We start from the raw sequence: 21,658 nt of genomic DNA, 5'->3' as shown, positions 1-21,658 counted from the left end.
TTTTGGATTCTTCTGTGGAGGCAACAATATAATCCATATACTTGTACATATTTCATTTAAATATGAAAATAATTTTGAAATGGGTCCAACTTTCACACTGTAGCACACATTGAGTTTTGTGACTTATGTCATATTTTAGCAACGGCACAGATACCGGAAATGAGGTAAAAACTGGCGCAACAAAAAATGGCCACAAGTGAAAAACGAAGGCGGCAAAACATTAAACAACATTCGCATCGTTGCTATTTTACACCTTCCCCAGCATGGTATGCGCCTTTGTCATATTAATTGCAGAAATACATCACACTAGAATAGCGATGTGTGAAAATTAGCACACGATTCGTAATCTAAATCTTATACTACGGAATTATGCCTTTGCATAATTAGCGTTCGATGTGCTCCAGGAATAGATCCTCTCGTCGACAGAGAAAAACAAACGAAGCCGACAAGATGTTGTTAGGTTGTAGACAAACTGGATTGTATTATTTGGAATGATAAAAGATATCTACCTACAGACATCCAAATAGCAATTTGGAGTTAACATTGCATATTGCAGAAATGTTATGAGTAGTCGCACAATATTCATGTTGTGTCATTTCGACTGACAGATGGTACTTTGGTATATCGGAATTACTGTTGTGTGGGAGATATCAGATATTCAATATAATATATTGCGGGGAAAGGGTGTATCATCATCACCTTAAGCATCCCTTCACTATCTGCGCACCAAGTACGGACCGGAAGGAAATCTTGCACATCCCGCCAGGTTCTCTTCCTTCGCAATCGTACACAGAAAGGCGAAAGAAAGTAGTGAATGTTTGAGTTTTATTTTTGCCATTTCACTTTCGCTCTCGTTTGCCGCCCTCCATACCATAGACAGAGCGGGACGGGTACTACAAACAGGCCACCTCTTACTGCATTCGGCCACCACCCGTATAACTCGCCAGCAGCCAAAGCGGAACAAATCAGTCGAGTGAAATTCAAGTGACTGAAGGAAAGTGTGTAAGTGCATCTGGTATGACCCCGCGCCGGCTGCGACGATTAGCGCATTCAAAGCTTGCGAGCGAAACGAGATGCGAGGGGCTCAACAGAGCCATGATCGTTTTTGATTATTTCAGATTTAAATAAACACAGGGGGTCGAACGGGTCTGGAAAGGATCGGACATACCGAAATGGTGGGATCCATCCGCCATGATCGCCCCAACCCCCAAACCGATTTGTCGCCCGCTGAATGGAGATGGGGTGGCTACCGCCCATTGACCAGACCGAAAGTGAGAGTAACTAACAACAATGGTTTAATGACTGGTGGGGGTGAGAAAAATGAGACGTAGAGTGTGTATTTTTCGCCAGAGAAAGGCAAATATCGTTCGGTTAGCAACGCCGAAGAAAGAAAGTAAAATGTGAAGCTGTAAAGTAAAGGGCTTCCTACGGTCATCTGTCAGTTGACACACTCGCTTCGGTGGTCTTAAGTAAATCGGTAATCAGCAATTGACTATGAACAATTACAGATTCGAGGTAGTCTCCGAACTACCACGGCGCGCATCTCTTATATGTACATACGAGGATTATGAAATTTAACAGCTCAGTGATTTTTAACGAAATAAATAAAAGCGCGGTTGATAATAAATTCTCATTTTTTCAAACAATTGTTTTTATAATTTTTGCAAATATTTTTACAAAAAACCAATCACCAAAATGGAAAAAAGGAAAGTGATTCTATCCTGCTATAATTCTTATAATTCTGTGTAATGCAAATTGCATACACTTTTGGCGCTAACAGTGAATTTTATTATTGAAAACTTTGCTGCATTCAACGATATGGGAAAATACACCAAACAAACCAAATAGAGTGGACCAAACTAATAAAAAAAAGGTCGGCAAACCTTACCCCACACCCAACAAACTAGGCGAAATCCGCGAATATTAACGTGAATTGTGTTATGCACAGGCCCTTTTTTGCTTTCTATCTCCCCATTCCCTTTACTTTATCAATTCCCTCTCTCTCTCTTTCCCTCTCTAGCGCTCTTTCTCGTTCAAACACACTACCAACCGTCTTATGCACGCACTTTCGTTTCGTGCTTCCATCTATCTGTTCGCTTACTTTCACGCGCTTTTATGCTGTTGTGTGCATGCGTAACAGCAATAACAATAAGCAACCACACCATGCAACACACAAACACACACACACATGCATCATATGGATGATGATGATATGGTGCGATCGTGGGAGGGTATGATCATTCAATCTTGCCGCCTTCGTCGCACAGGAAGCTCGCACGCCCTCAACACGGTTTGTTTCATTTGTTTCAATCTTCAAATCGCAATTGCGATTGTTGGCTTGCGGCTTTGTGTTTTTCTCTTCCTCCTTTCTATTCGGAACGTTTGGCTGTCCGTCGTACGTACGTACAATTTGCAACACGACAGTGGTTGTAATTTTTTCAAACGTAATTATACATTGACATTCCTTTTCGGGTTCAACAACAATTTCCTCCTAGTCTCGCTTGCCATCCGTACAAGATCGGTGTGCACTTTTTCCACAGTTCTCGTTATAATCAGCAGTGATATTGTTTATAAGAGAGAAAAAAATACTAACGGAACGTGTTATTTGTTATACAAGTACGAAGGGACAGAGTGCATGAAAACCGGAAGTTTACACACACACAAACCGAAAAAAAGAAGCATCCAAATTCTTCCTACAACTCCTCCGGCGGGGAAGAAGGAAGGAAGACCCTATATGCCAGAAATTCCACTTATGCCATTTGCCCAGCGCAGCAAACCCAGCGATTATATCTTTTGCTTCCTATTTTCCACTCACTTGGGAAAGCAACAAACACACACACACACCACCGCCACATTTCTTCCCCCGCTTTTCACCACTCACTTTTACGCCGGCGTGGCGTAATTCCGTTAGAAAGTGAACGCAACGAAGAAGGGCAAACGCCACACAGAGGGCCACAAACGCCACAAAGGCAGAGGGCACGAGGTAGAAACGAGTTGAGGAGTGTGGAAAAAAAAACTTCCAAAGCAACTATGAGATTGCACGACGGAACCGGAGCATAATTGATGGAAAAGCGCTCTATTCGCTACCGACGTCTAAACCCCCTCTTCCCCCCCTCCTCTCTCTTTCTCACTCTATTGCCGGTGATATACAACATAAAGAGTGTTTATGTGTGCGCATGTAAAAAAGCATACTATCTCCTCATTTACCTTCCTTTGGAAACACGTTTTCCGTCTTCTTATGCTGGCCGACTTCCGGTGTTTATCATCCAAACACTACTAGTGAAGGGAAACCCGGGCCGACTACCTTAACGATCGTTTTAAAAGTAAAGTAAGCAATGCTCGATGTTGTACGCATTACGCACGTGAAAAAAAAATAGATACTTTGGCATAGCGCGATACCATAAATCACAATAGAGAAAGCCGTTAAAAACACAATGCCTCTACACCTGGAATAAACCTCACAGGAGCAGTGCTGCGTATTATCTCTTATTTTAATATAAAGTGTTCCATATCGTTATTTTAACGTCAAAACAAACTAAACCGAACAGAAGAGGTTCACCGCGTAAAGCCAACCATTTAGCTTAATTTTACTATTTGAATAAATATTCAACCGATAGGAGCAAGCAAAAGGCGCGTGTGTGTGTGTATGTGGGCAAAGAATGCTCAGAACAAGAAGCGAACAACACCGAAGCAAGCGGTCAACGGCTTCTTGGTTTGGCGCGAAGTCGCACCACTAACAGGGTTCGATGGCCGCCTTATGACTGCGTGCTGCGGACTGATGAGCACATCGCAGAAGGTGTTTTAAAGTATTCTGTTCGCGTAAAATGCCTTCCGCAATTCGAGGCGCAACAGGCAACACCACACATGATCGTATCATCGTGTGTGGGGGATGATGAGGCGTGCAAAAAAACACCCTTACCCGGACACACCCCACCGAAGAACTTATTGGCCAATGCTAGGTTTTTCTTCGTTTGAAAATGTGCGAAATAGAAGAAGCGAAAAAGTTATCATCAAAACTAATTGTGGAAGTGGAATGATCAACAGATCGAAAATCATACAAACGAGTGAGTGAGGTTACAGTGCGGAAACAGGAACGAAGGTACACACATACACTCAAAAGGAAGATATGTATTTCCTTCACATTACTATCAAAACACCGTTCTTTTTTTGGTTACGCTTCGATACCCTTTACCGCCGGGTTTGGCCGGATTCATTTGCTCGGTGGAATAGAATTTAATGTTTCTCATGTTTGTTGTTACCTCAATGAGGTAAGATCGATGACCCGCCCACGCCCACAGGGTAGAACACCTTTTTGTCCATAACGTGCATACTTCGCGGCTTACCTACACCACTATAAAGGGGTCTGATTCAAAACAATTACTAATTAAAATATCTACATATGATATCGAAACTGCAGCTCATTAAGAATAAATATAGTCATAATTAGTGCAATGGGGGATAATGTCTATATCTAGATCTTAATGATCCGTAAATTACTTTATTCTAGAGAGCTTAGATCTCGTCAAGCAAGAAATTTGTACATTATAAAACATCTGTACAAAAATTTCTTCCACTTATCGGATGTGTTACTGCAAGAATTGATTCCTTGATTGATTTTGTTTAACAAGTTGCTATGTAATTGTAAATATCTTGTCTACCTTATTACATCTTCCACTGTCCACTTACAAGATCGATTAACGCAAAGGCACGATAAACGAATAAGCAGAAGGATGCAAACTCTCATGTCGAATAAACTGCATCCACCGCCAATACCATCTGTCCTGGAAACTTTATCGACAGGGAAACACACTTCACCACATCGACTATCATCGGAGCCCTCAACAACAGAGAGCATGCATATTTTTACTCACTCGATGGTGTTGTGTGTAACATACCAGGGCACAGCAGCAGCAGCAGCAGCAGCAGCAGGTTCATAAAACTAATCGAATGCCAACACATACGCACACGCAAATCCCGCATCGTCACATTAGGAGAGAAGAATGTGTTCGTTGTTTGTCGAGCGTGAGAGAGAGAGAGAGAGAGAGCGACTGGCGAGTAGCAGCAACTATCGCACACTCGCGGCCATAGAACGAACTGACCTTGAACTCGGGTGCACACACAACGGGTGGACAATGCTACCCACCGTTCTTCTTTCTCCGTATTAAACGTTCGGACGTTCGCGGTGTAGCCATATCATGGATGTTCTTCGCACAAATCCACACATCATCAAAAGGTGATCTTTGTTTTTTTGTTTTGTTTTGTGTGTGCGATACATGCGTACGCAAATTCAAAGTAGTAGGTTGGTTGAATATTACATTAGTATATCATCAAATAATTAATCGTTTCACTGCGGGAATGTTGGATCAGGTGGAATAAATATTTCATCAAATGACAACTATTACCGGCCCGATCCGAGTGTTCAAAAGAATGTGAAAATCGTTTAAACGCATGAAAGGTGTAAATTCGTTGTATAATTCACACCCCCACGTATTGGGGAAAAAAAGAAGCAAGATTGTGCTTCATTTTGCTTTACTCAGGAATGTGAAAGCTGATAAGATTTCGCCATGTCATGGTTGTAGTATATCAGCGAAAAAATCCTGTTTTGGAAGTAAATGCAGTTTTATGTTGAATGATCATTTATACAACAACAAAAAAAAACAACTAAAATAAAAACCAACCAAGATGATGATGGCCATCGACCTCAACGCAAAAGCAGATTCCACCGTTCGCTCTCACACGTCGGTGAAACACGTAACAAGCGCACGGTCTTCTTGCCGAAACGTATAAAACCACGCAAGAGCCGTGTAAAAGAAGCGCAACCTTCATAAATGATGGTTTCTTTCGCCTCTCGCGCGTTTCGATGAAGATTACGTTAGAACTTTCTTCACGCTGCTTCCTTTTCGTATCTGTGTTCGGCCACGAATCGATATATGTATGTATATACGCGGTACATACACATAACTTTGCGGGGCGTAAAAGGTTCATTCTGATCTCGTTTGCGCCTGTTGCCTGTTTCCTTCTGCAGCACCGCACCAACAGTTGAATCGTTTGTTTCGTGTCGTTGCCTTCATTCCTACCGAAAGCAGAACGGAGAATGTGTCTTTCTCTGCTTTACCAAGGCAGGCAGGCGCGGCAACGTCAGTGTCAATAACCCGGCGACATTTTCATATGCTTTCGTGGTTTTGCCACCTTCTACGCCGAAAGACTCCACACCTTTTGTTGTTTTGCGACTTCGATTCGTGGCTTCACAATTTGCGGCTAAGCCTCAGACTACAGAAAAAAAAACCAACACTGAAAAAACTCCACCAAAAGTGATACCCAGAAGACTTTGGAAACAAAAAAAGGATCTACTAAGAAGCGAATAAACATAAAAATGTCCTTGTGTTTGCATCATGTCACAATAACCATTACCATTCATTTAGAAAATTGAGGCAAGGTTATGCAAGGTTGATCGTTTGATGATCGAGAAATTCATGGGATTCTCTTTCTACAAAGCCTCATTTCTAATTTCTAAAGTTTTCGGTCAATCAACTATGCTTTGTACCTGAATACTGTTTACATTATAACTTAAATTGATTCATACTCGTAAAGGGCGTTGATGTTTTGTGACTTTTCCTCGCTTCCCATCTGGCTTTTAAATTGAAGGCCATGAACTCTCTTTTATCTCTCTCTCTTTTTCTCTTTTACAATCTCTTTCAAGAACAGTCAATCTATATCTGTTACCTAGTACATTGCTGTACCTCCAAGGGGAAAAGCAAACCACTTCGGTTTCTCTCAAGGGCATAGTGAGGAGATGTTTAAAAGAAAGGCACATCAACCGTACTCCCTGGTACATTGGTTAAATTATGCTAGTTACATTTGGTGGAAGAAATTTGGCCAAGAACATGAGATTCTGCTGGATGTTATTTCATTTCCAATATATCGTTTGGTCACAAATAATTTTAACCAACCTGACATCAGTACAAATGTTCAGCACGGTTAAACAGCTGTCAATTTTCGACGCACGGTTAATCCACCCCCGGATAATTGACGTTCTACTGTAGTACAGTCAATAAAGGCATTGCGGAGTGCTAGTCTCCATCGCAAGTCCCCCTTAAACCGATTGACACATGGGACAAATTTTGAATCATGAGTAATTTAAGTCACTAGTAGTTAACAGATAAATATAAATTAGGCAAAAACTGCAAACAATTTCAAAGCACAGTCTTGTGGTATTTAGAACCGTCCGAATTCTTACTTCTTTATGAAATTAACTAACTCAAAACAGAAAAAAAAACTGTGAATCTAATGTGCCATACACTGAAGGGCGTTTTGCCACAGATAATTTACTTTGTTGAAAGCGCAGCTTTTCAAAAACAAAAAACCTTCATGCTAGAGCTTTTATTAGGACGCAAACTCGTAGTAACAGACCATGGAGAAGCAAATAGTAATAATAATAATGAATAATCGATGGCAACTGTATCCCCGCGATCGGCATCGTAGACAGGTCATCGTAGTCTGCAGCATAGCGGGGTAAAGTAAATGGTCACCTTCAGCAGACGCGGGTGAACGAGGGTCATCACCATTGGTAACATTAAAAAAAATTGAACCACTTCAGAAACGGCACACTTGGTAGCAGCGACAAGTGTAGACAAGGATACGCAGAGGACAAATGCATGAATTCGATTGGAAATCGAATTCGTCCTTCGCCGGGAGACGTCGTATTCCGCATCAGTCAAGGGTACAACAACCGTACTTGAAAATATGCTTCCTCTTCGTAGGAGCAGCAGCTATCACCCTTAATTGAAATACATTCTAAACCGAAATATAATTGTTGAATTAAAAAAAATAAAAATACGTAAAAACCAATCAACATTAGTAGCATTCTTTATCGCATCGGCTTTATGAAATTTTGGGAAACGAGAAGCAAATATCAGTTTATACAAAACATACAAAAAATCCAAATTGTTGATCCGAATTTTCCCTACTTGACCATCTTTTGAAGGACGTTACTTCGTGTCCGGTATATCATGGGGCTCTAATCGTTTTTTAATGAAGGTCAAATTTGGCAACGAAATTGGGGGGGGGGGGGGGGAAACAAAATAAAACCGACATTATCATCGTATCGCTAATCAATCACCGGGGCAGAAGATAGATGTGATTGCGGGCAACAAAGCGTAATAAAAATTGCGCAATACAAAAAAAAGAGGTTACAACATCTGAAGATAGAAGATTAAAATATTTTTTTTCATTTGCGAGGAATTTGATGTGACTAATTAACTTCATTTCATCTTAACAATCTGTCTGAAAAATAAATCTCTATTTCATTTTCGTTTGGATGTTTTTATCATCAAAAAAATAAAACTCAGCCTAACGATGTACAAGAACTGACCGTACAAATAGCAAAAAACTCTTTGAAGGAAAATCAAACCAGATATCGCTCTCTATGTTAAAAGCAGCACAAATTTCATTTGGTTCCTTTTTATCTTGGAAGCCAAGAATGAGTTCAACCGAACATAGGGAGACCCACAATCCTCGAAGCCATCGCTTGCACCACAACGGCCAGACACAACCGAAGAAGCCAGCACGGACCGGCGGCTATGGTTGCGAGTGGTTCAAGAACCTCTCGGCCTTGAAAGTGTCGAGCAATCTTCCTCACCGGCAGCAGGCTACAAGAGTAGTAGCAACATAAATGTTCCTCACACACCGGGGCCAGGGCGCTTCTGGCTTGCGACGATTCTTTCCCGATCGCGCGAGCGCTTCTCCATCCTACGCAGAGAAAAGCAACCGACGACTCACGAACGAGTCCCACACACATCTTCTGTGCTTTGAAGGCCCCCAAACACCAAAGCCAGAGAGCGCTGCCCCGCGAACTCAATTATCTCGTTGTTACATTCTATCGGATTTTCTTTTTGCCCCAAGCAGTCGTTTGAAGAAGAAATGTTTCTCTCTTCCTCACATCGCCTCACAACCGCCGGAAACATTATTTGATGCACGGCACTGTATCCTTTGGAGCGGTTTTTCATTACAGATACATAAATGGATGGATCGAACAAACAAATAAGAATGTTGGCAGGTTGCTTGAAGTTAAACATTTTATTAGCTCCTCCAATGAAGAAAAAATATGAGAAGAATAACTACAAAAAAATCTAAAGGGGATTGGATAGTATCAGTATTTCCCAGTATCAGCACAGACCTCTTAAGTCGGGTCTTTTAAGAAAAAGATCAATAAATCCCTCTGTGGCACACTACAGAGTTTACTATCTTCACAGATGGCAACTACCGGCAAATAGATTGCAATTGAAGATGAACGTGTCGTGTGACAGTATGCGAATTGCAATTCAACATTCGGGACGTGAACCATTCGCTTGAGAACTATGCGTTTCGTGGCCCAACCCAGCCACCGACGATCATCCGGGAACACAGTTCAACGAATCACCTTGAGTGAATGCTGCAGCAATAGCAGCAGTCGACGACTTCACCGACCGCGAAAAGAGAAGCAAAAGGTGAACAAGTATTGTGAGCAGAGGGTGGCAACGCTGGGGTCTGGTTCTATAGTTAGTTGGCCGGTTGAAGGGCACAATCGGGACCATACAGCTGCCAGGGAAGGTGGAAGAAGGCACATACAGTACGCGGGACGGGAGTACAAAAGCGAATTGAACAAAATTCCTTTTTTTTATTCTACACATTTGTCGCTTTTCTTTTGCCTTCCACACGTACCCCTGTTACACATGCTGGCGGGAAAGCAACCCCCCGAAACAGAGAGAGAGTGAAATCAAATGGATGATCCTACCAGTCCCGATGGGGAATGAACAAACTGGGCTTACTGCACATATTCGGGACGACGAACTCATCATGCGTCACCGTACACACAAAGCAGAACGACCTCCACCAGTCGGAATCAGCAACACCCCAACACACGTTACAATGGGAGCAACATTGAAGGGAAGGACACAACCAACCATCAGTCTCCATCGAAGCGATTCAAAACGATGGCGCGATGACGAATCGGCAAACTCGAACCATTTGCCGGGAAAAGCTATAAGGTGTCACACACAGGCTGGCAAATGGTTTTATGCTAACGGGGAGAGAGAAAGCAAACATTCCTCCCTCCTTTTCTCTCACTGATCATTCTCGAACCGTGAGAAGGAAACGCGCTCACGAGGCTATCTGAACCTGAGCACTGGACATAGAACTCCAACTCGGCTAACTGGATGAGGGGGACTCGAAAGAAACGCAAGGAAAAGCCATCTCCGTGCCGTCTACAAATAGAACCAACCAAAAACTATTACCACACACACACACACACACACACACACACACACACACACACACACACACACACACACACACACACACACACACACACACACACACACACACACACACACACACACACACACACACACACACACACACACACACACACACACACACACACACACACACACACACACACACACACACACACACACACACACACACACACACACACACACACACACACACACACACACACACACACACACACACACACACACACACACACACACACACACACACACACACACACACACACACACACACACACACACACACACACACACACACACACACACACACACACACACACACACACACACACACACACACACACACACACACACACACACACACACACACACACACACACACACACACACACACACACACACACACACACACACACACACACACACACACACACACACACACACACACACACACACACACACACACACACACACACACACACACACACACACACACACACACACACACACACACACACACACACACACACACACACACACACACACACACACACACACACACACACACACACACACACACACACACACACACACACACACACACACACACACACACACACACACACACACACACACACACACACACACACACACACACACACACACACACACACACACACACACACACACACACACACACACACACACACACACACACACACACACACACACACACACACACACACACACACACACACACACACACACACACACACACACACACACACACACACACACACACACACACACACACACACACACACACACACACACACACACACACACACACACACACACACACACACACACACACACACACACACACACACACACACACACACACACACACACACACACACACACACACACACACACACACACACACACACACACACACACACACACACACACACACACACACACACACACACACACACACACACACACACACACACACACACACACACACACACACACACACACACACACACACACACACACACACACACACACACACACACACACACACACACACACACACACACACACACACACACACACACACACACACACACACACACACACACACACACACACACACACACACACACACACACACACACACACACACACACACACACACACACACACACACACACACACACACACACACACACACACACACACACACACACACACACACACACACACACACACACACACACACACACACACACACACACACACACACACACACACACACACACACACACACACACACACACACACACACACACACACACACACACACACACACACACACACACACACACACACACACACACACACACACACACACACACACACACACACACACACACACACACACACACACACACACACACACACACACACACACACACACACACACACACACACACACACACACACACACACACACACACACACACACACACACACACACACACACACACACACACACACACACACACACACACACACACACACACACACACACACACACACACACACACACACACACACACACACACACACACACACACACACACACACACACACACACACACACACACACACACACACACACACACACACACACACACACACACACACACACACACACACACACACACACACACACACACACACACACACACACACACACACACACACACACACACACACACACACACACACACACACACACACACACACACACACACACACACACACACACACACACACACACACACACACACACACACACACACACACACACACACACACACACACACACACACACACACACACACACACACACCTAACGATCGATTAGGGATGGGGGTGCCTTACCACCCAACCCAAGCGAAATGCCACTTTCAACTACTTTCTCTTCATCTAAAGTACTGCAGAAAGGGAAGTATGGAAATCATCATTACCGTGTGTGGTTCAATGTGTGGTTCCCCCTTTTTTTTGGCCAACCGGCTAGTTTCCATGGTACAAAACAACAAAACGGGCATGATAAAAGAAGGATAAAAAGGATAAAAGAAATCGAAAGAATAGTACACCTCCAATGCTCTTTTGATCCTTGCATATCAGTATAAGGTGCTTCTACATTCCGTTTAGTAAAATAATATGAAAAATAGTTCAAAGTATAAGCAATTTATATGCTTTTTAGTCGAGTCCACAGTACCAGTATCAGAACATAACAAAAGCTAATCGAAATGGCTTAATGCTGCTTCGTCTGAATGCAACGGATCGTGAGTGTGGCGTAGTTTAATATTTTGTATGGAAACGCGCACACACACACACATAATTTATGCTCCGATGCTCCTTCCCCCCGTGTCACCGCGATCGATCGGTCGTTGTCATTGCCGTGGTGGGGTCATTGCTCGTGTAACGGATTGTTGTAGAGGGTGCCCAGAATTAGATCAATGGAAGTGTGTTGGGACCGGAAAAAAGGGTAGCTCGAGTGAGTGTGAATGATTGAAGATAAAAAGTTGCTTCATTCTAGTTGGTTCGCGAAGATGGTTCCTATTTACACATTGGTAATATATTTTAGTTATTTTCGGTAACAAGTTGACATGAAAATTTAGCTCTTAAAATTGCGAAAAAGGATAATATGAGGGGGGGAAGTTAAGGGGAAAAAAATGATTTGGTTCTAGCTTCAACTGTCCGATGTCTATGATGTTTATCGATTAGCAGGAAGTCATCAGAGGAAGGAAGTCAACAAAAATAGTTGAACAAAGAAAATACAAAAAAATATTTTTGTAGCCGAAAAATACCTGAATAAACATTTTCTTCTTCTTGGAAAATGGATTTAGTTTAAATATTTGTCGTGTTCGTATTAGCACTTAAGGAATTAAAATGATTGGTTGCCGATTATTCGATATCACCACGTAATCTGTTTAATACAATATTAGGTAACTTAGGTTATCTATGTTTTCTCTTTATCCTCTTCCTTGCCCCCACCTTTCCTTTGTCAACCGATCACTCAATCTCACAGGTCATAAAAAAAGCCCATGGAAACGATGTGCCGTAATGCTGTTTCAGGGTCCTTCCGGAACAGAAGTTGAACGTTCTGCCTGAGAAGGTTAGAGAGTCACCGTGCACCTGGAGACTATCTCAAGGTATACGTGACTGATTTCATCATCATCATCATCAAATGGAGCAGACCTTGCTCATAAAATGAAAGTGCATTTTCATGGGATAAACGAGGGTCAAACATTTTGACATATGAAGCAACAAGGATAATTTATAAATAAATGCATAAATTACTAGTACTTTAAATAACTTTAAAATTTAAATAAAACATCCCATAATGTCGAGTAAGGTTTGTGGTTATTGTACTAACCTGAGTGTAACACCAATTTTCCGCCACCGGTGTGTTGACTTCCGGCAGCGGGGGCGAGGGCACCCTACTGTTTGCCATGGTGCTACTGGACGAATGCAGGTTCGATGTAACTCTAGCAGTTTGACCTGCCGGACAGTCACTAACTACCGGCAATCTGAAATGAGGGAAGAAAGAAAGAAAAAGTTCCATTCAGTAAACCAAATCCGGATCCGTAAAATGGTGTAGAGAGTTGCTTAGCAAAGTGAAATACTTCCAAAATGAAGCTGCTGAAAGATAAAATTACAATGAACGATGTGTCTACCTCACAGTGTAATAGCTAAGCCAGTTCGTCTCTTCGGAAGTCATCTGACCAGCGACGCAAGGAACACCACCGGAACCGGAATCGAACCCGACATGTGAAAATTCCCTTCGCACCCAATATACTAAAGCGTGTTTTTTGGGGGGTGGAGGTGTTTTCTCAAGGATTCTGTTTTTTTAGTTTGTTCCGCGCACCCACAAAACTAAACGAACAAAACAGCAACTACTTTTCCTCTGGCAAACCTTCACTCGGCCACGACTTTTGCTAGACGTAGACAGAATTTTTTTGTACAAAGAAAAGAAATGATCCACCACGGATGATGTACTCGTTTGTTGGCCGTGGAAAACTCTTCTCACGACTTTTCAATATTTTTTATACACACTGTCAGCACATTTTGTTCGTATTCGATTATGCAGTTTATACACACCACGGGACGATTTTATTTCGTCTTTGCTGAAGAGGCACAGTAAACGATGTTTAAACACTTTGCGCCACTAAAGCTTACTAATAACATTTTTGTGGAACTAAATGTGCAAAAAGGCTAAGGAAAAAAATATTTATAATTAGCTCACGAATCTGGTAAAAAAACACACACAATTTGCTTAAACCCAAGGTTGCTTTTCGAGTCGTTTATCTGAATTTGAACTTGACGTTTAACAAAGTAACACACCATTTGCCGACGAACACCACCAATACACCCATGCATTTCACAAATCCTTCAAAGCGCACATAAAACGAACACAACTTAACCAAGGATAAATCATCATTATCATATGTTATATCCAAAAGGATGTATTTTTTTTACTTTTTTTCAAAACTAGTTTTATAAACGTGTTTCACGTTTGCACGCACACTATACGCACACTACTTGTTTCTAAATTGCTTCCGACTTTCCATCCATGTGGTGTGTGACATTACACGCACACATATGAACACACGTGTCTGGATGTATGTATTTTTGGATGCTATCAATAATAACCACAAAGGTGTACGTACGCACCTTTTAGCGGACAAAAGCATTCCGAAATTTGTAACATTTCTCTACACACACCGCACATCTGCTTACATCTTCCTAACGCCATTTTCCGTTCCTTTCTCTTCATCTCGCTTTCTCTTCTGCAAACGTTGTTTAATGACCCGTCTTTTCACGAACAGATTTACACAGTTTTACCCGTTGGAGTGACATTCAGTCAATTTTATCAACACTTTTATTTGCGTGCACGATCCAAACATGTTGTCCAGCAAAATTTGCAACGGTTTTCAAAACACGACACAAACCCATAGACAGAATTTTCATAAAGAAAGCCGAACATTTCGAAATGTAGAATCTTATTGCACATATTTTCGTCCTCGCCCTTTCCGTTGACCCGTGCCAATGTTTCGAGTTAATGTTGACGATGTTGTGTTGAAGGTAGTGGCAAATTTAGATATGAATTTTTCACATCATTCCATTTACTCTCTCACTCACTCTCTCTGTTACTCATCAAGCAGTCTATCATCCTGCATAGGGTGAGTGATTTTCTTTGGCAGACATTTTAATTTCCAACAAAGAAAAAAAACTCATAAAACGAATAAAGGAAATGCGTGTTTAAGTAGAAAACCAATCGTCGGAGCATAACAATCTTAACAAACGATACAACAAATACTTCCACCCCATGTCACGAACTTTGAACTTCTCTGTGCCGAGGTGAGAGCGAGACAGGCAGAACAGAAGAAAGAAATAAAAAAAATGGTTTCAAGATTAATATTGGAATGTACAGGCCACTTTTTTAAATTCCTTTCCCATACTACCAAGCCGTAAGATAACATACTTTCTTACTGTAAGTACATTTAAAATACATTTCAAGGTTTAACAAGATTGAACAGAATTCAGCGAAACTCACACAACACTGTTAGCGATTCTCGGTAACTCAGTTATGTTTCGTTTCATTCGGTGTTCCACAATTCAAGGGAGAGAGCAAACGATAGAGATAGCTAGAGTATGAGCAACACAATGTGTGCGCACCTCAGTTCAGCAACTGCGAGATAGAAAGAGAGAGTGAAAGAGAAGAATATCCTAATGAAGAACGGGAAAGCTTGAACATTTCAGATCCACACACAGTTGCAAAAACTAGGGGAAAACTGTCAATTTGCCGTACAAGTCGAGCAAAAAAAGGGGAACAACCACCGAGTCCTTAACAAATTCGCACCACGGCCTTTTCAAAACGTACACGCATACACCCGACACTCGCACACACACGCGCGTACGCACACCCAGGCGAGACACAATCATCCTTCTATAAACACATCACTCGGACGACTTTTCAAGAGGGCGATGTAACACAAAATGGTTTCTAACGATGTCAAACTGCAAGAAGGACACAAAAAGGAATCACATTTTACGCTTCCGCCTGCGAATATGCTAAGGAAGCCGTTGATTAACGGGGCTCTTTATCATTCGTTTGCCTCATTTTGCACGATTCTTATTCACTGGATTATCCAACAAAGCGGACACTGCGTTCGAATCGAATCGTATCAGAGCGAGACACCACAGCCTTTGCTCTCTCTTTCCACACTGTGCACACACAACAGTAGCATCTTCTCGTTGTTCATCTGTATGTTTCTTTCTTGCCCCCTTTTTTTACACAAAAGGACTAATTTATATAAGATCACGTATTAAGAACCACTAGTCACAGTAAATGGCGAATCCCAAAAAAATGCACCTTTTATCGCACACACGTACTACACACGGTCGCTTTTGGTCGGGAAAGCGGAAAAAACGTGGATTGGAGGAATGCGCTGGTGGAATGGCGACGAAACGAACCGCACCGAACCGAACGAGAATGGACACGGACAGGCGGACAAGTCACAGCCACTGACCGTCGTCGAAAGCGATACGCACACGCTCGTTAACACTTTGCGAATGAGAACCCAGCACTAGCGAGCGTGCTCGCAGACCTATCCTCTACGGCACCATCTGCTGCTATGGGAGCGAACGAGCGAGCCAGTGCGCACGCTTGCTGAGAGAGCAAAACAGTTCGGACTAACAGCCGACCGTGTTTCCTTACCAACCGGACCAGCACACCGAGCGTTTGCTTCGTTCTGTTCTATCACTTTTTTGTGTGTTCAAAATTCCACGTTTTACTACTGCGTTTACTACTGCCACTATTATTAATGCTCTATCTGTTATCATTGCATGGGCCGCGGAGCATATACTGCGCTCTCGCTTCCACCTCTACGCGGCGCCTATCATGGTCGCCCGTGGTGTGTGCGCGGCTTGTGCGCTCTTGAACTCTCCGAGACTCATCTGTTCCGCAGTGTTGCCATCTCGCGGGGGCCATCTCGTTCGAGCCGAATGTCGTGGCGCACGTTGAACTGCTGTCAACTGGCATTTGGTTTTTGTTGCTTGCTTCTTTTTAAGTTACTTTATGCTGAGTAGAACAAGCACCGACCGAAGACAAGTTTCTCGGATAACGTGTGGCTTTTTTTTATGTTCCTTTTGCTACCCTCCTCGGGTTGGTTTACAGTTTTTGGCTGGCAGAGTTCGTTCGCTGCTGTACCTAATCGCACAAAGGATCACAATCGCGAAAAAACAGCAGCTGTTAAGAGCAATTGGTTTGAGGAGAAGGAAATTTTTATGTTTTAATTCCATTTTTTTCCTCGTAGACGAATAAACATATTCTAATCATCATGATATAGCACTTCCAAATGCCGTTGTACTTCAATAAATAAATGTTTAATCAGTTGAATTTTACCAGTGCTCCCCAATACGGTCTAGTCGCTAATTGCAAAAGCCACTGACCTGTCGTTACGTGCGTGTCCTTATTTCCCAATGCGCGCTATTTTCAAGGTAAAGCTACATGTGACCTTGGTTTACGCCACACACACACATACATGGGCCCATAGGCCCATTACTGGTCCGTATCATGCGACCACTAAATCAAACAATGCTTCAACATTGCACACTTCTTCCGCTTCGCGCCTCCCCCCTCAAAATGGTCCGTTATCTAAATGCGTAAATAAATTACATTCTAATAACTTTCCGATACACTTCCCCCGGTGGTTGTCACATTTTGGATTGTCGCTCACTGCAAAGCTTCGCGGATCAAACTGCCACCCGCACTCTTGTGGCCACTTGAACCGGGCTTGTGAAGTATCGCATGCCTGTGCGTGTATGTGGTTGTTGTGGAGCAAATGGTAGTGTTTGTACACCTTCCCGTTTATTGTTCTAAGGTCGTTCAGTAACACACAGCATACACTTTATCAGCCACGAGATGTACGGATAAGCTGCGTGTAGAGGAAACGAGGAATACATTAGCTGTACGATGATCTCCAAAACATCCAATAACGGCATTGAAATCATTTTTGTTTGATGACGATGATGATGGCGTTGGTACTACGGCAAACCGATCGATTGTCAACCAAAACCTTGTAAAGAACAGTAAATAGCGTTCGATTTGATTGTTGTTCCATTAAAAAAAAGAACACCACTTCTGGTCCCTTCCTCCGAAGCGGGGAGGTCAGTGTTGTAAATTCTGTTCAATTACCATGCAAACGTGAGACGAGCAGCGCGTTCTTGCACTTCATCTCGTTTCCACTTAACGGCGAGTGAAGCACTCAGAAACCGTTCGTTCGCATGCGTGTGAGCAGGATAACGGACTGCACACGCTGGTAGAGTGCAAGCGAGAGCTAGTGCGGAACCGAACGTTGAAGGACGGAAGTGTACGAGAACACGAGAGCGCACACACCTTGGAAAATGCGATCGCTCTTCCAACACAAACAAAGCTAAACTGCTGAGCGAGAGAGAACCCATCGAGCACGGGCGAGAGTGAGTGAAGCGTACGGCGGGCGAAGAGTACGAAGAGCAAACGGCAGCTAACAAGTGGATCGAAGGCTGCCTGCTGCTGGTTGGCATGGCGATGACGTTGGAAGTGTCAGCGAACGGCGAACCTTGGGGATAAGGGCAGCGAACGACCCGTGCGAAACGGTAAGGCATGGAACGGGAAGAACCGACACAACGCACCAGAGGCTGACATCATGGGCACTTCTTCTACCTTGCCGCCTCTGCTCTACATCACGCGCTCCATCCTTAACGGAAAAGGCAGGAGCCTTTCGATGTTCAGGGGTTTTCATTTTATTGCTTAAAAAAACAGCCAATATTTTGAACCGATAGAACATGCAGATGATCTGTATGGCATAATTTCAGATAACGCCTTTAGTAACACTGCTTCCAGTGTTCCTAGTTGGTCACTCAACTTAAGCCCCTTGTTATAATCTTCTTGTAAGAGCCAATTTGTGCGTGTTTGTGCAGTTCTCGCAAAGCCAAAGCCCTACAAATGATGATGAATGCGAAAATCCAACCATTTGATAAGACACACCTCCGTTCCGTCGCCTATCCCACGACAATATGGTGCGGGCGCTTCCTTCACCATCAACGTTCCGCTTACCGCACTGTGTCATCCAAATCTTCTATTAACACAGAGACGACCTTCAAGGAGCGAATTTGGCTGTTGCGAGCAACATACACCGCAGCAACCGATACGTATTCATAATGCCGAGCCAGACAAATACATTCTGCTACTTTTTTTTCTTGCTACAGGAGAAATAAACAGACGTAGTTGGACAACGCCTAATACAAGTTTTTTCTTCTCCGTCTGTTGGATAGATAGCACATGTAAGTTCGTGCGTTTGTTACTGGTACATGCATGTGGCACATTCACGGTCACACTCGGTTTTCCGTTCGCGTTTATCACTGCTGATGAAACTTGTTGGGGATCTGCGACAACAATCATGTCTAACTCACACACACAATCGTACACGCACACGGGGGGGAAGTGACGGGAAGGGGAGCATGATTCTTCGCGAGGTCGAGAGGACAACAAACGGATCGAAGGACGTCGTGCGCACCCGAAAACGCAGCAGCGACCGCAAGCGTAGACGCGAAATTTGTTCTACGCACCGTTGCCATCTTCTGCGTCACCCAACCGACAGACAGCTAAGCAGGCTGTGTTCGCTGTATCTCCAGTGTGGGTAAATATACATACAAGAGGGATAATTGTTTGACAGGTGTCATAGAGGTTTCACTTTTCGTATTAGATACTACAATCATTTTAATAAAATTAGTCATTCATGCTATCGATTGTTGTGAATTTTTGTAAACAGCTTGACGAACTACTTCCAACTTCAACAAAACTAACATTAAAATGAAAAAGTGTTTTATTGGTAACATTCCAACATTAAATAGTAATTGAATATTTCTATATACTAACAAGAATGTCGTAAATCACCTAAAGAACTCATGCAAGGTGTAACAAATACCATTCTGGTATTTGCTTGGCTAGAAGAGAGCTAAATTCTCTTCTTGGCGGCTCTTTCGGCTGAATGTTTCTCCCAACTAATGTGTTTTATCTGTCCATATTGACATCTTTTTGGTATACGCGTTTGCATGGCTGGTTTTCCACACATCTTCCATACACAGTAGAGCTCAAAAACAAATCTCAAGGTTGGAGGGAGTTTTTTGTTTTGTTTGGTCAACACACTTGCGCAAGTACATGGGCATACATGGAGACAACGAAATTAGAAAGAAATCGTTTGTTGTAGTTGCTGAAGTAAAAGGGACAGGTTAATATGTCCGTTATTTTGCGATTATCAAATTATTGCAAAATCCTTGTACATTTGTACATATGAGCATGTTTGCGAAATAATCAATGACAGGCATTTATGGTTATCAAAATATTTTATGTTTTCCGTTCGTTTTTCGTTTGGTTTTTAACTTCTTCGTTTTTTCGTTTCTTCTTTTTTCGTTTAAGGAAGAACTTAATACAGATGGCAACAATGTGGAGAACAGTAAAAAAAGTATTTGATTGAAAATGTTTTGTGTACTTAAATTTGTTAGCTCATACTAAGGATTACGTCAACAGTAAAACGGCCTTTAAATAACTATTTTGGATCACTTTAAACAGCTGTTGTGGAACGGTGGATTAATCATTTGTTCTCATTTTTTAATTTTCGTTTCAGCTACTTATCGAGAGTTTTGCTTTAGGAATACTTTCCAGCGGGGGGTAATTTTGAATCACCCTCTAAAAGGCGATGACAATAATGCCGTGGAAATGGTGGTTGTCATCCTATGTATTACATCCGAAATGGATTACTTTAAGAAGAAATTAAACGAAGGGAAAATTGTGTGATTTGGAAGTACTTTTGACCAACTAGGGAGAAACAAAGTATGTTTTCTTTGTATGTACTAGAAATTGTTCCCAAATACCCGCTCCCTTCAAGTCAACGCCGCATTGGGGCGAACATACATAAACTGTTCCGATTGCTTTTGTTTTGTGTTGAATTGAAAAGTTGCCACGAATTGAATCGCCCTTTCGATTTGTGATTTTTTTCTTCTCCCTATTTAGGTTTCGTGAAAACTGTCTTCACGTGAATGTAAGGGAGAAATAAAAGCTTCAAACATAACCATCGAACGCACCCTCTCGATCACTACTGTACCCAGTGTGTTTCAGACGGTACAATACAAAGCCTTGTTCTCTCGCTGGGATGCACGGATGCGTTTCATCAGTGCGTGGGAAATATCAACTTTCCATCCGTCGATGAGGAAGACGCGTCTCGTTGACGTTCATCACCCTC

General features: G+C 42.8%; 1 protein-coding gene across 6 annotated transcripts in view; it reads right to left on the bottom strand.

The window, feature by feature from the left end:
• Positions 1-21,658, bottom strand: part of LOC125760651 (protein roadkill) — a 72,928-nt gene that overhangs the window by 7,330 nt on the left and 43,940 nt on the right. For 5 of the 6 annotated variants that reach the window (XM_049421011.1, XM_049421010.1, XM_049421008.1 and 2 more), the window contains one exon: positions 13,750-13,903. In XM_049421011.1, coding sequence (XP_049276968.1) covers positions 13,750-13,903 — 154 coding nt within the window. Of the gene's footprint in view, positions 1-13,749; positions 13,904-14,050; positions 14,589-21,658 lie in introns of those variants that run through there. The other variant, XM_049421006.1, reaches the window with a different exon arrangement.

The sequence above is a fragment of the Anopheles funestus genome, chromosome 2RL (genome assembly GCF_943734845.2).
Source record: "Anopheles funestus chromosome 2RL, idAnoFuneDA-416_04, whole genome shotgun sequence".
In the NCBI taxonomy this organism is placed as follows: domain Eukaryota; kingdom Metazoa; phylum Arthropoda; class Insecta; order Diptera; family Culicidae; genus Anopheles; species Anopheles funestus.
This window is presented reverse-complemented; position numbering and strand designations above follow the sequence as displayed.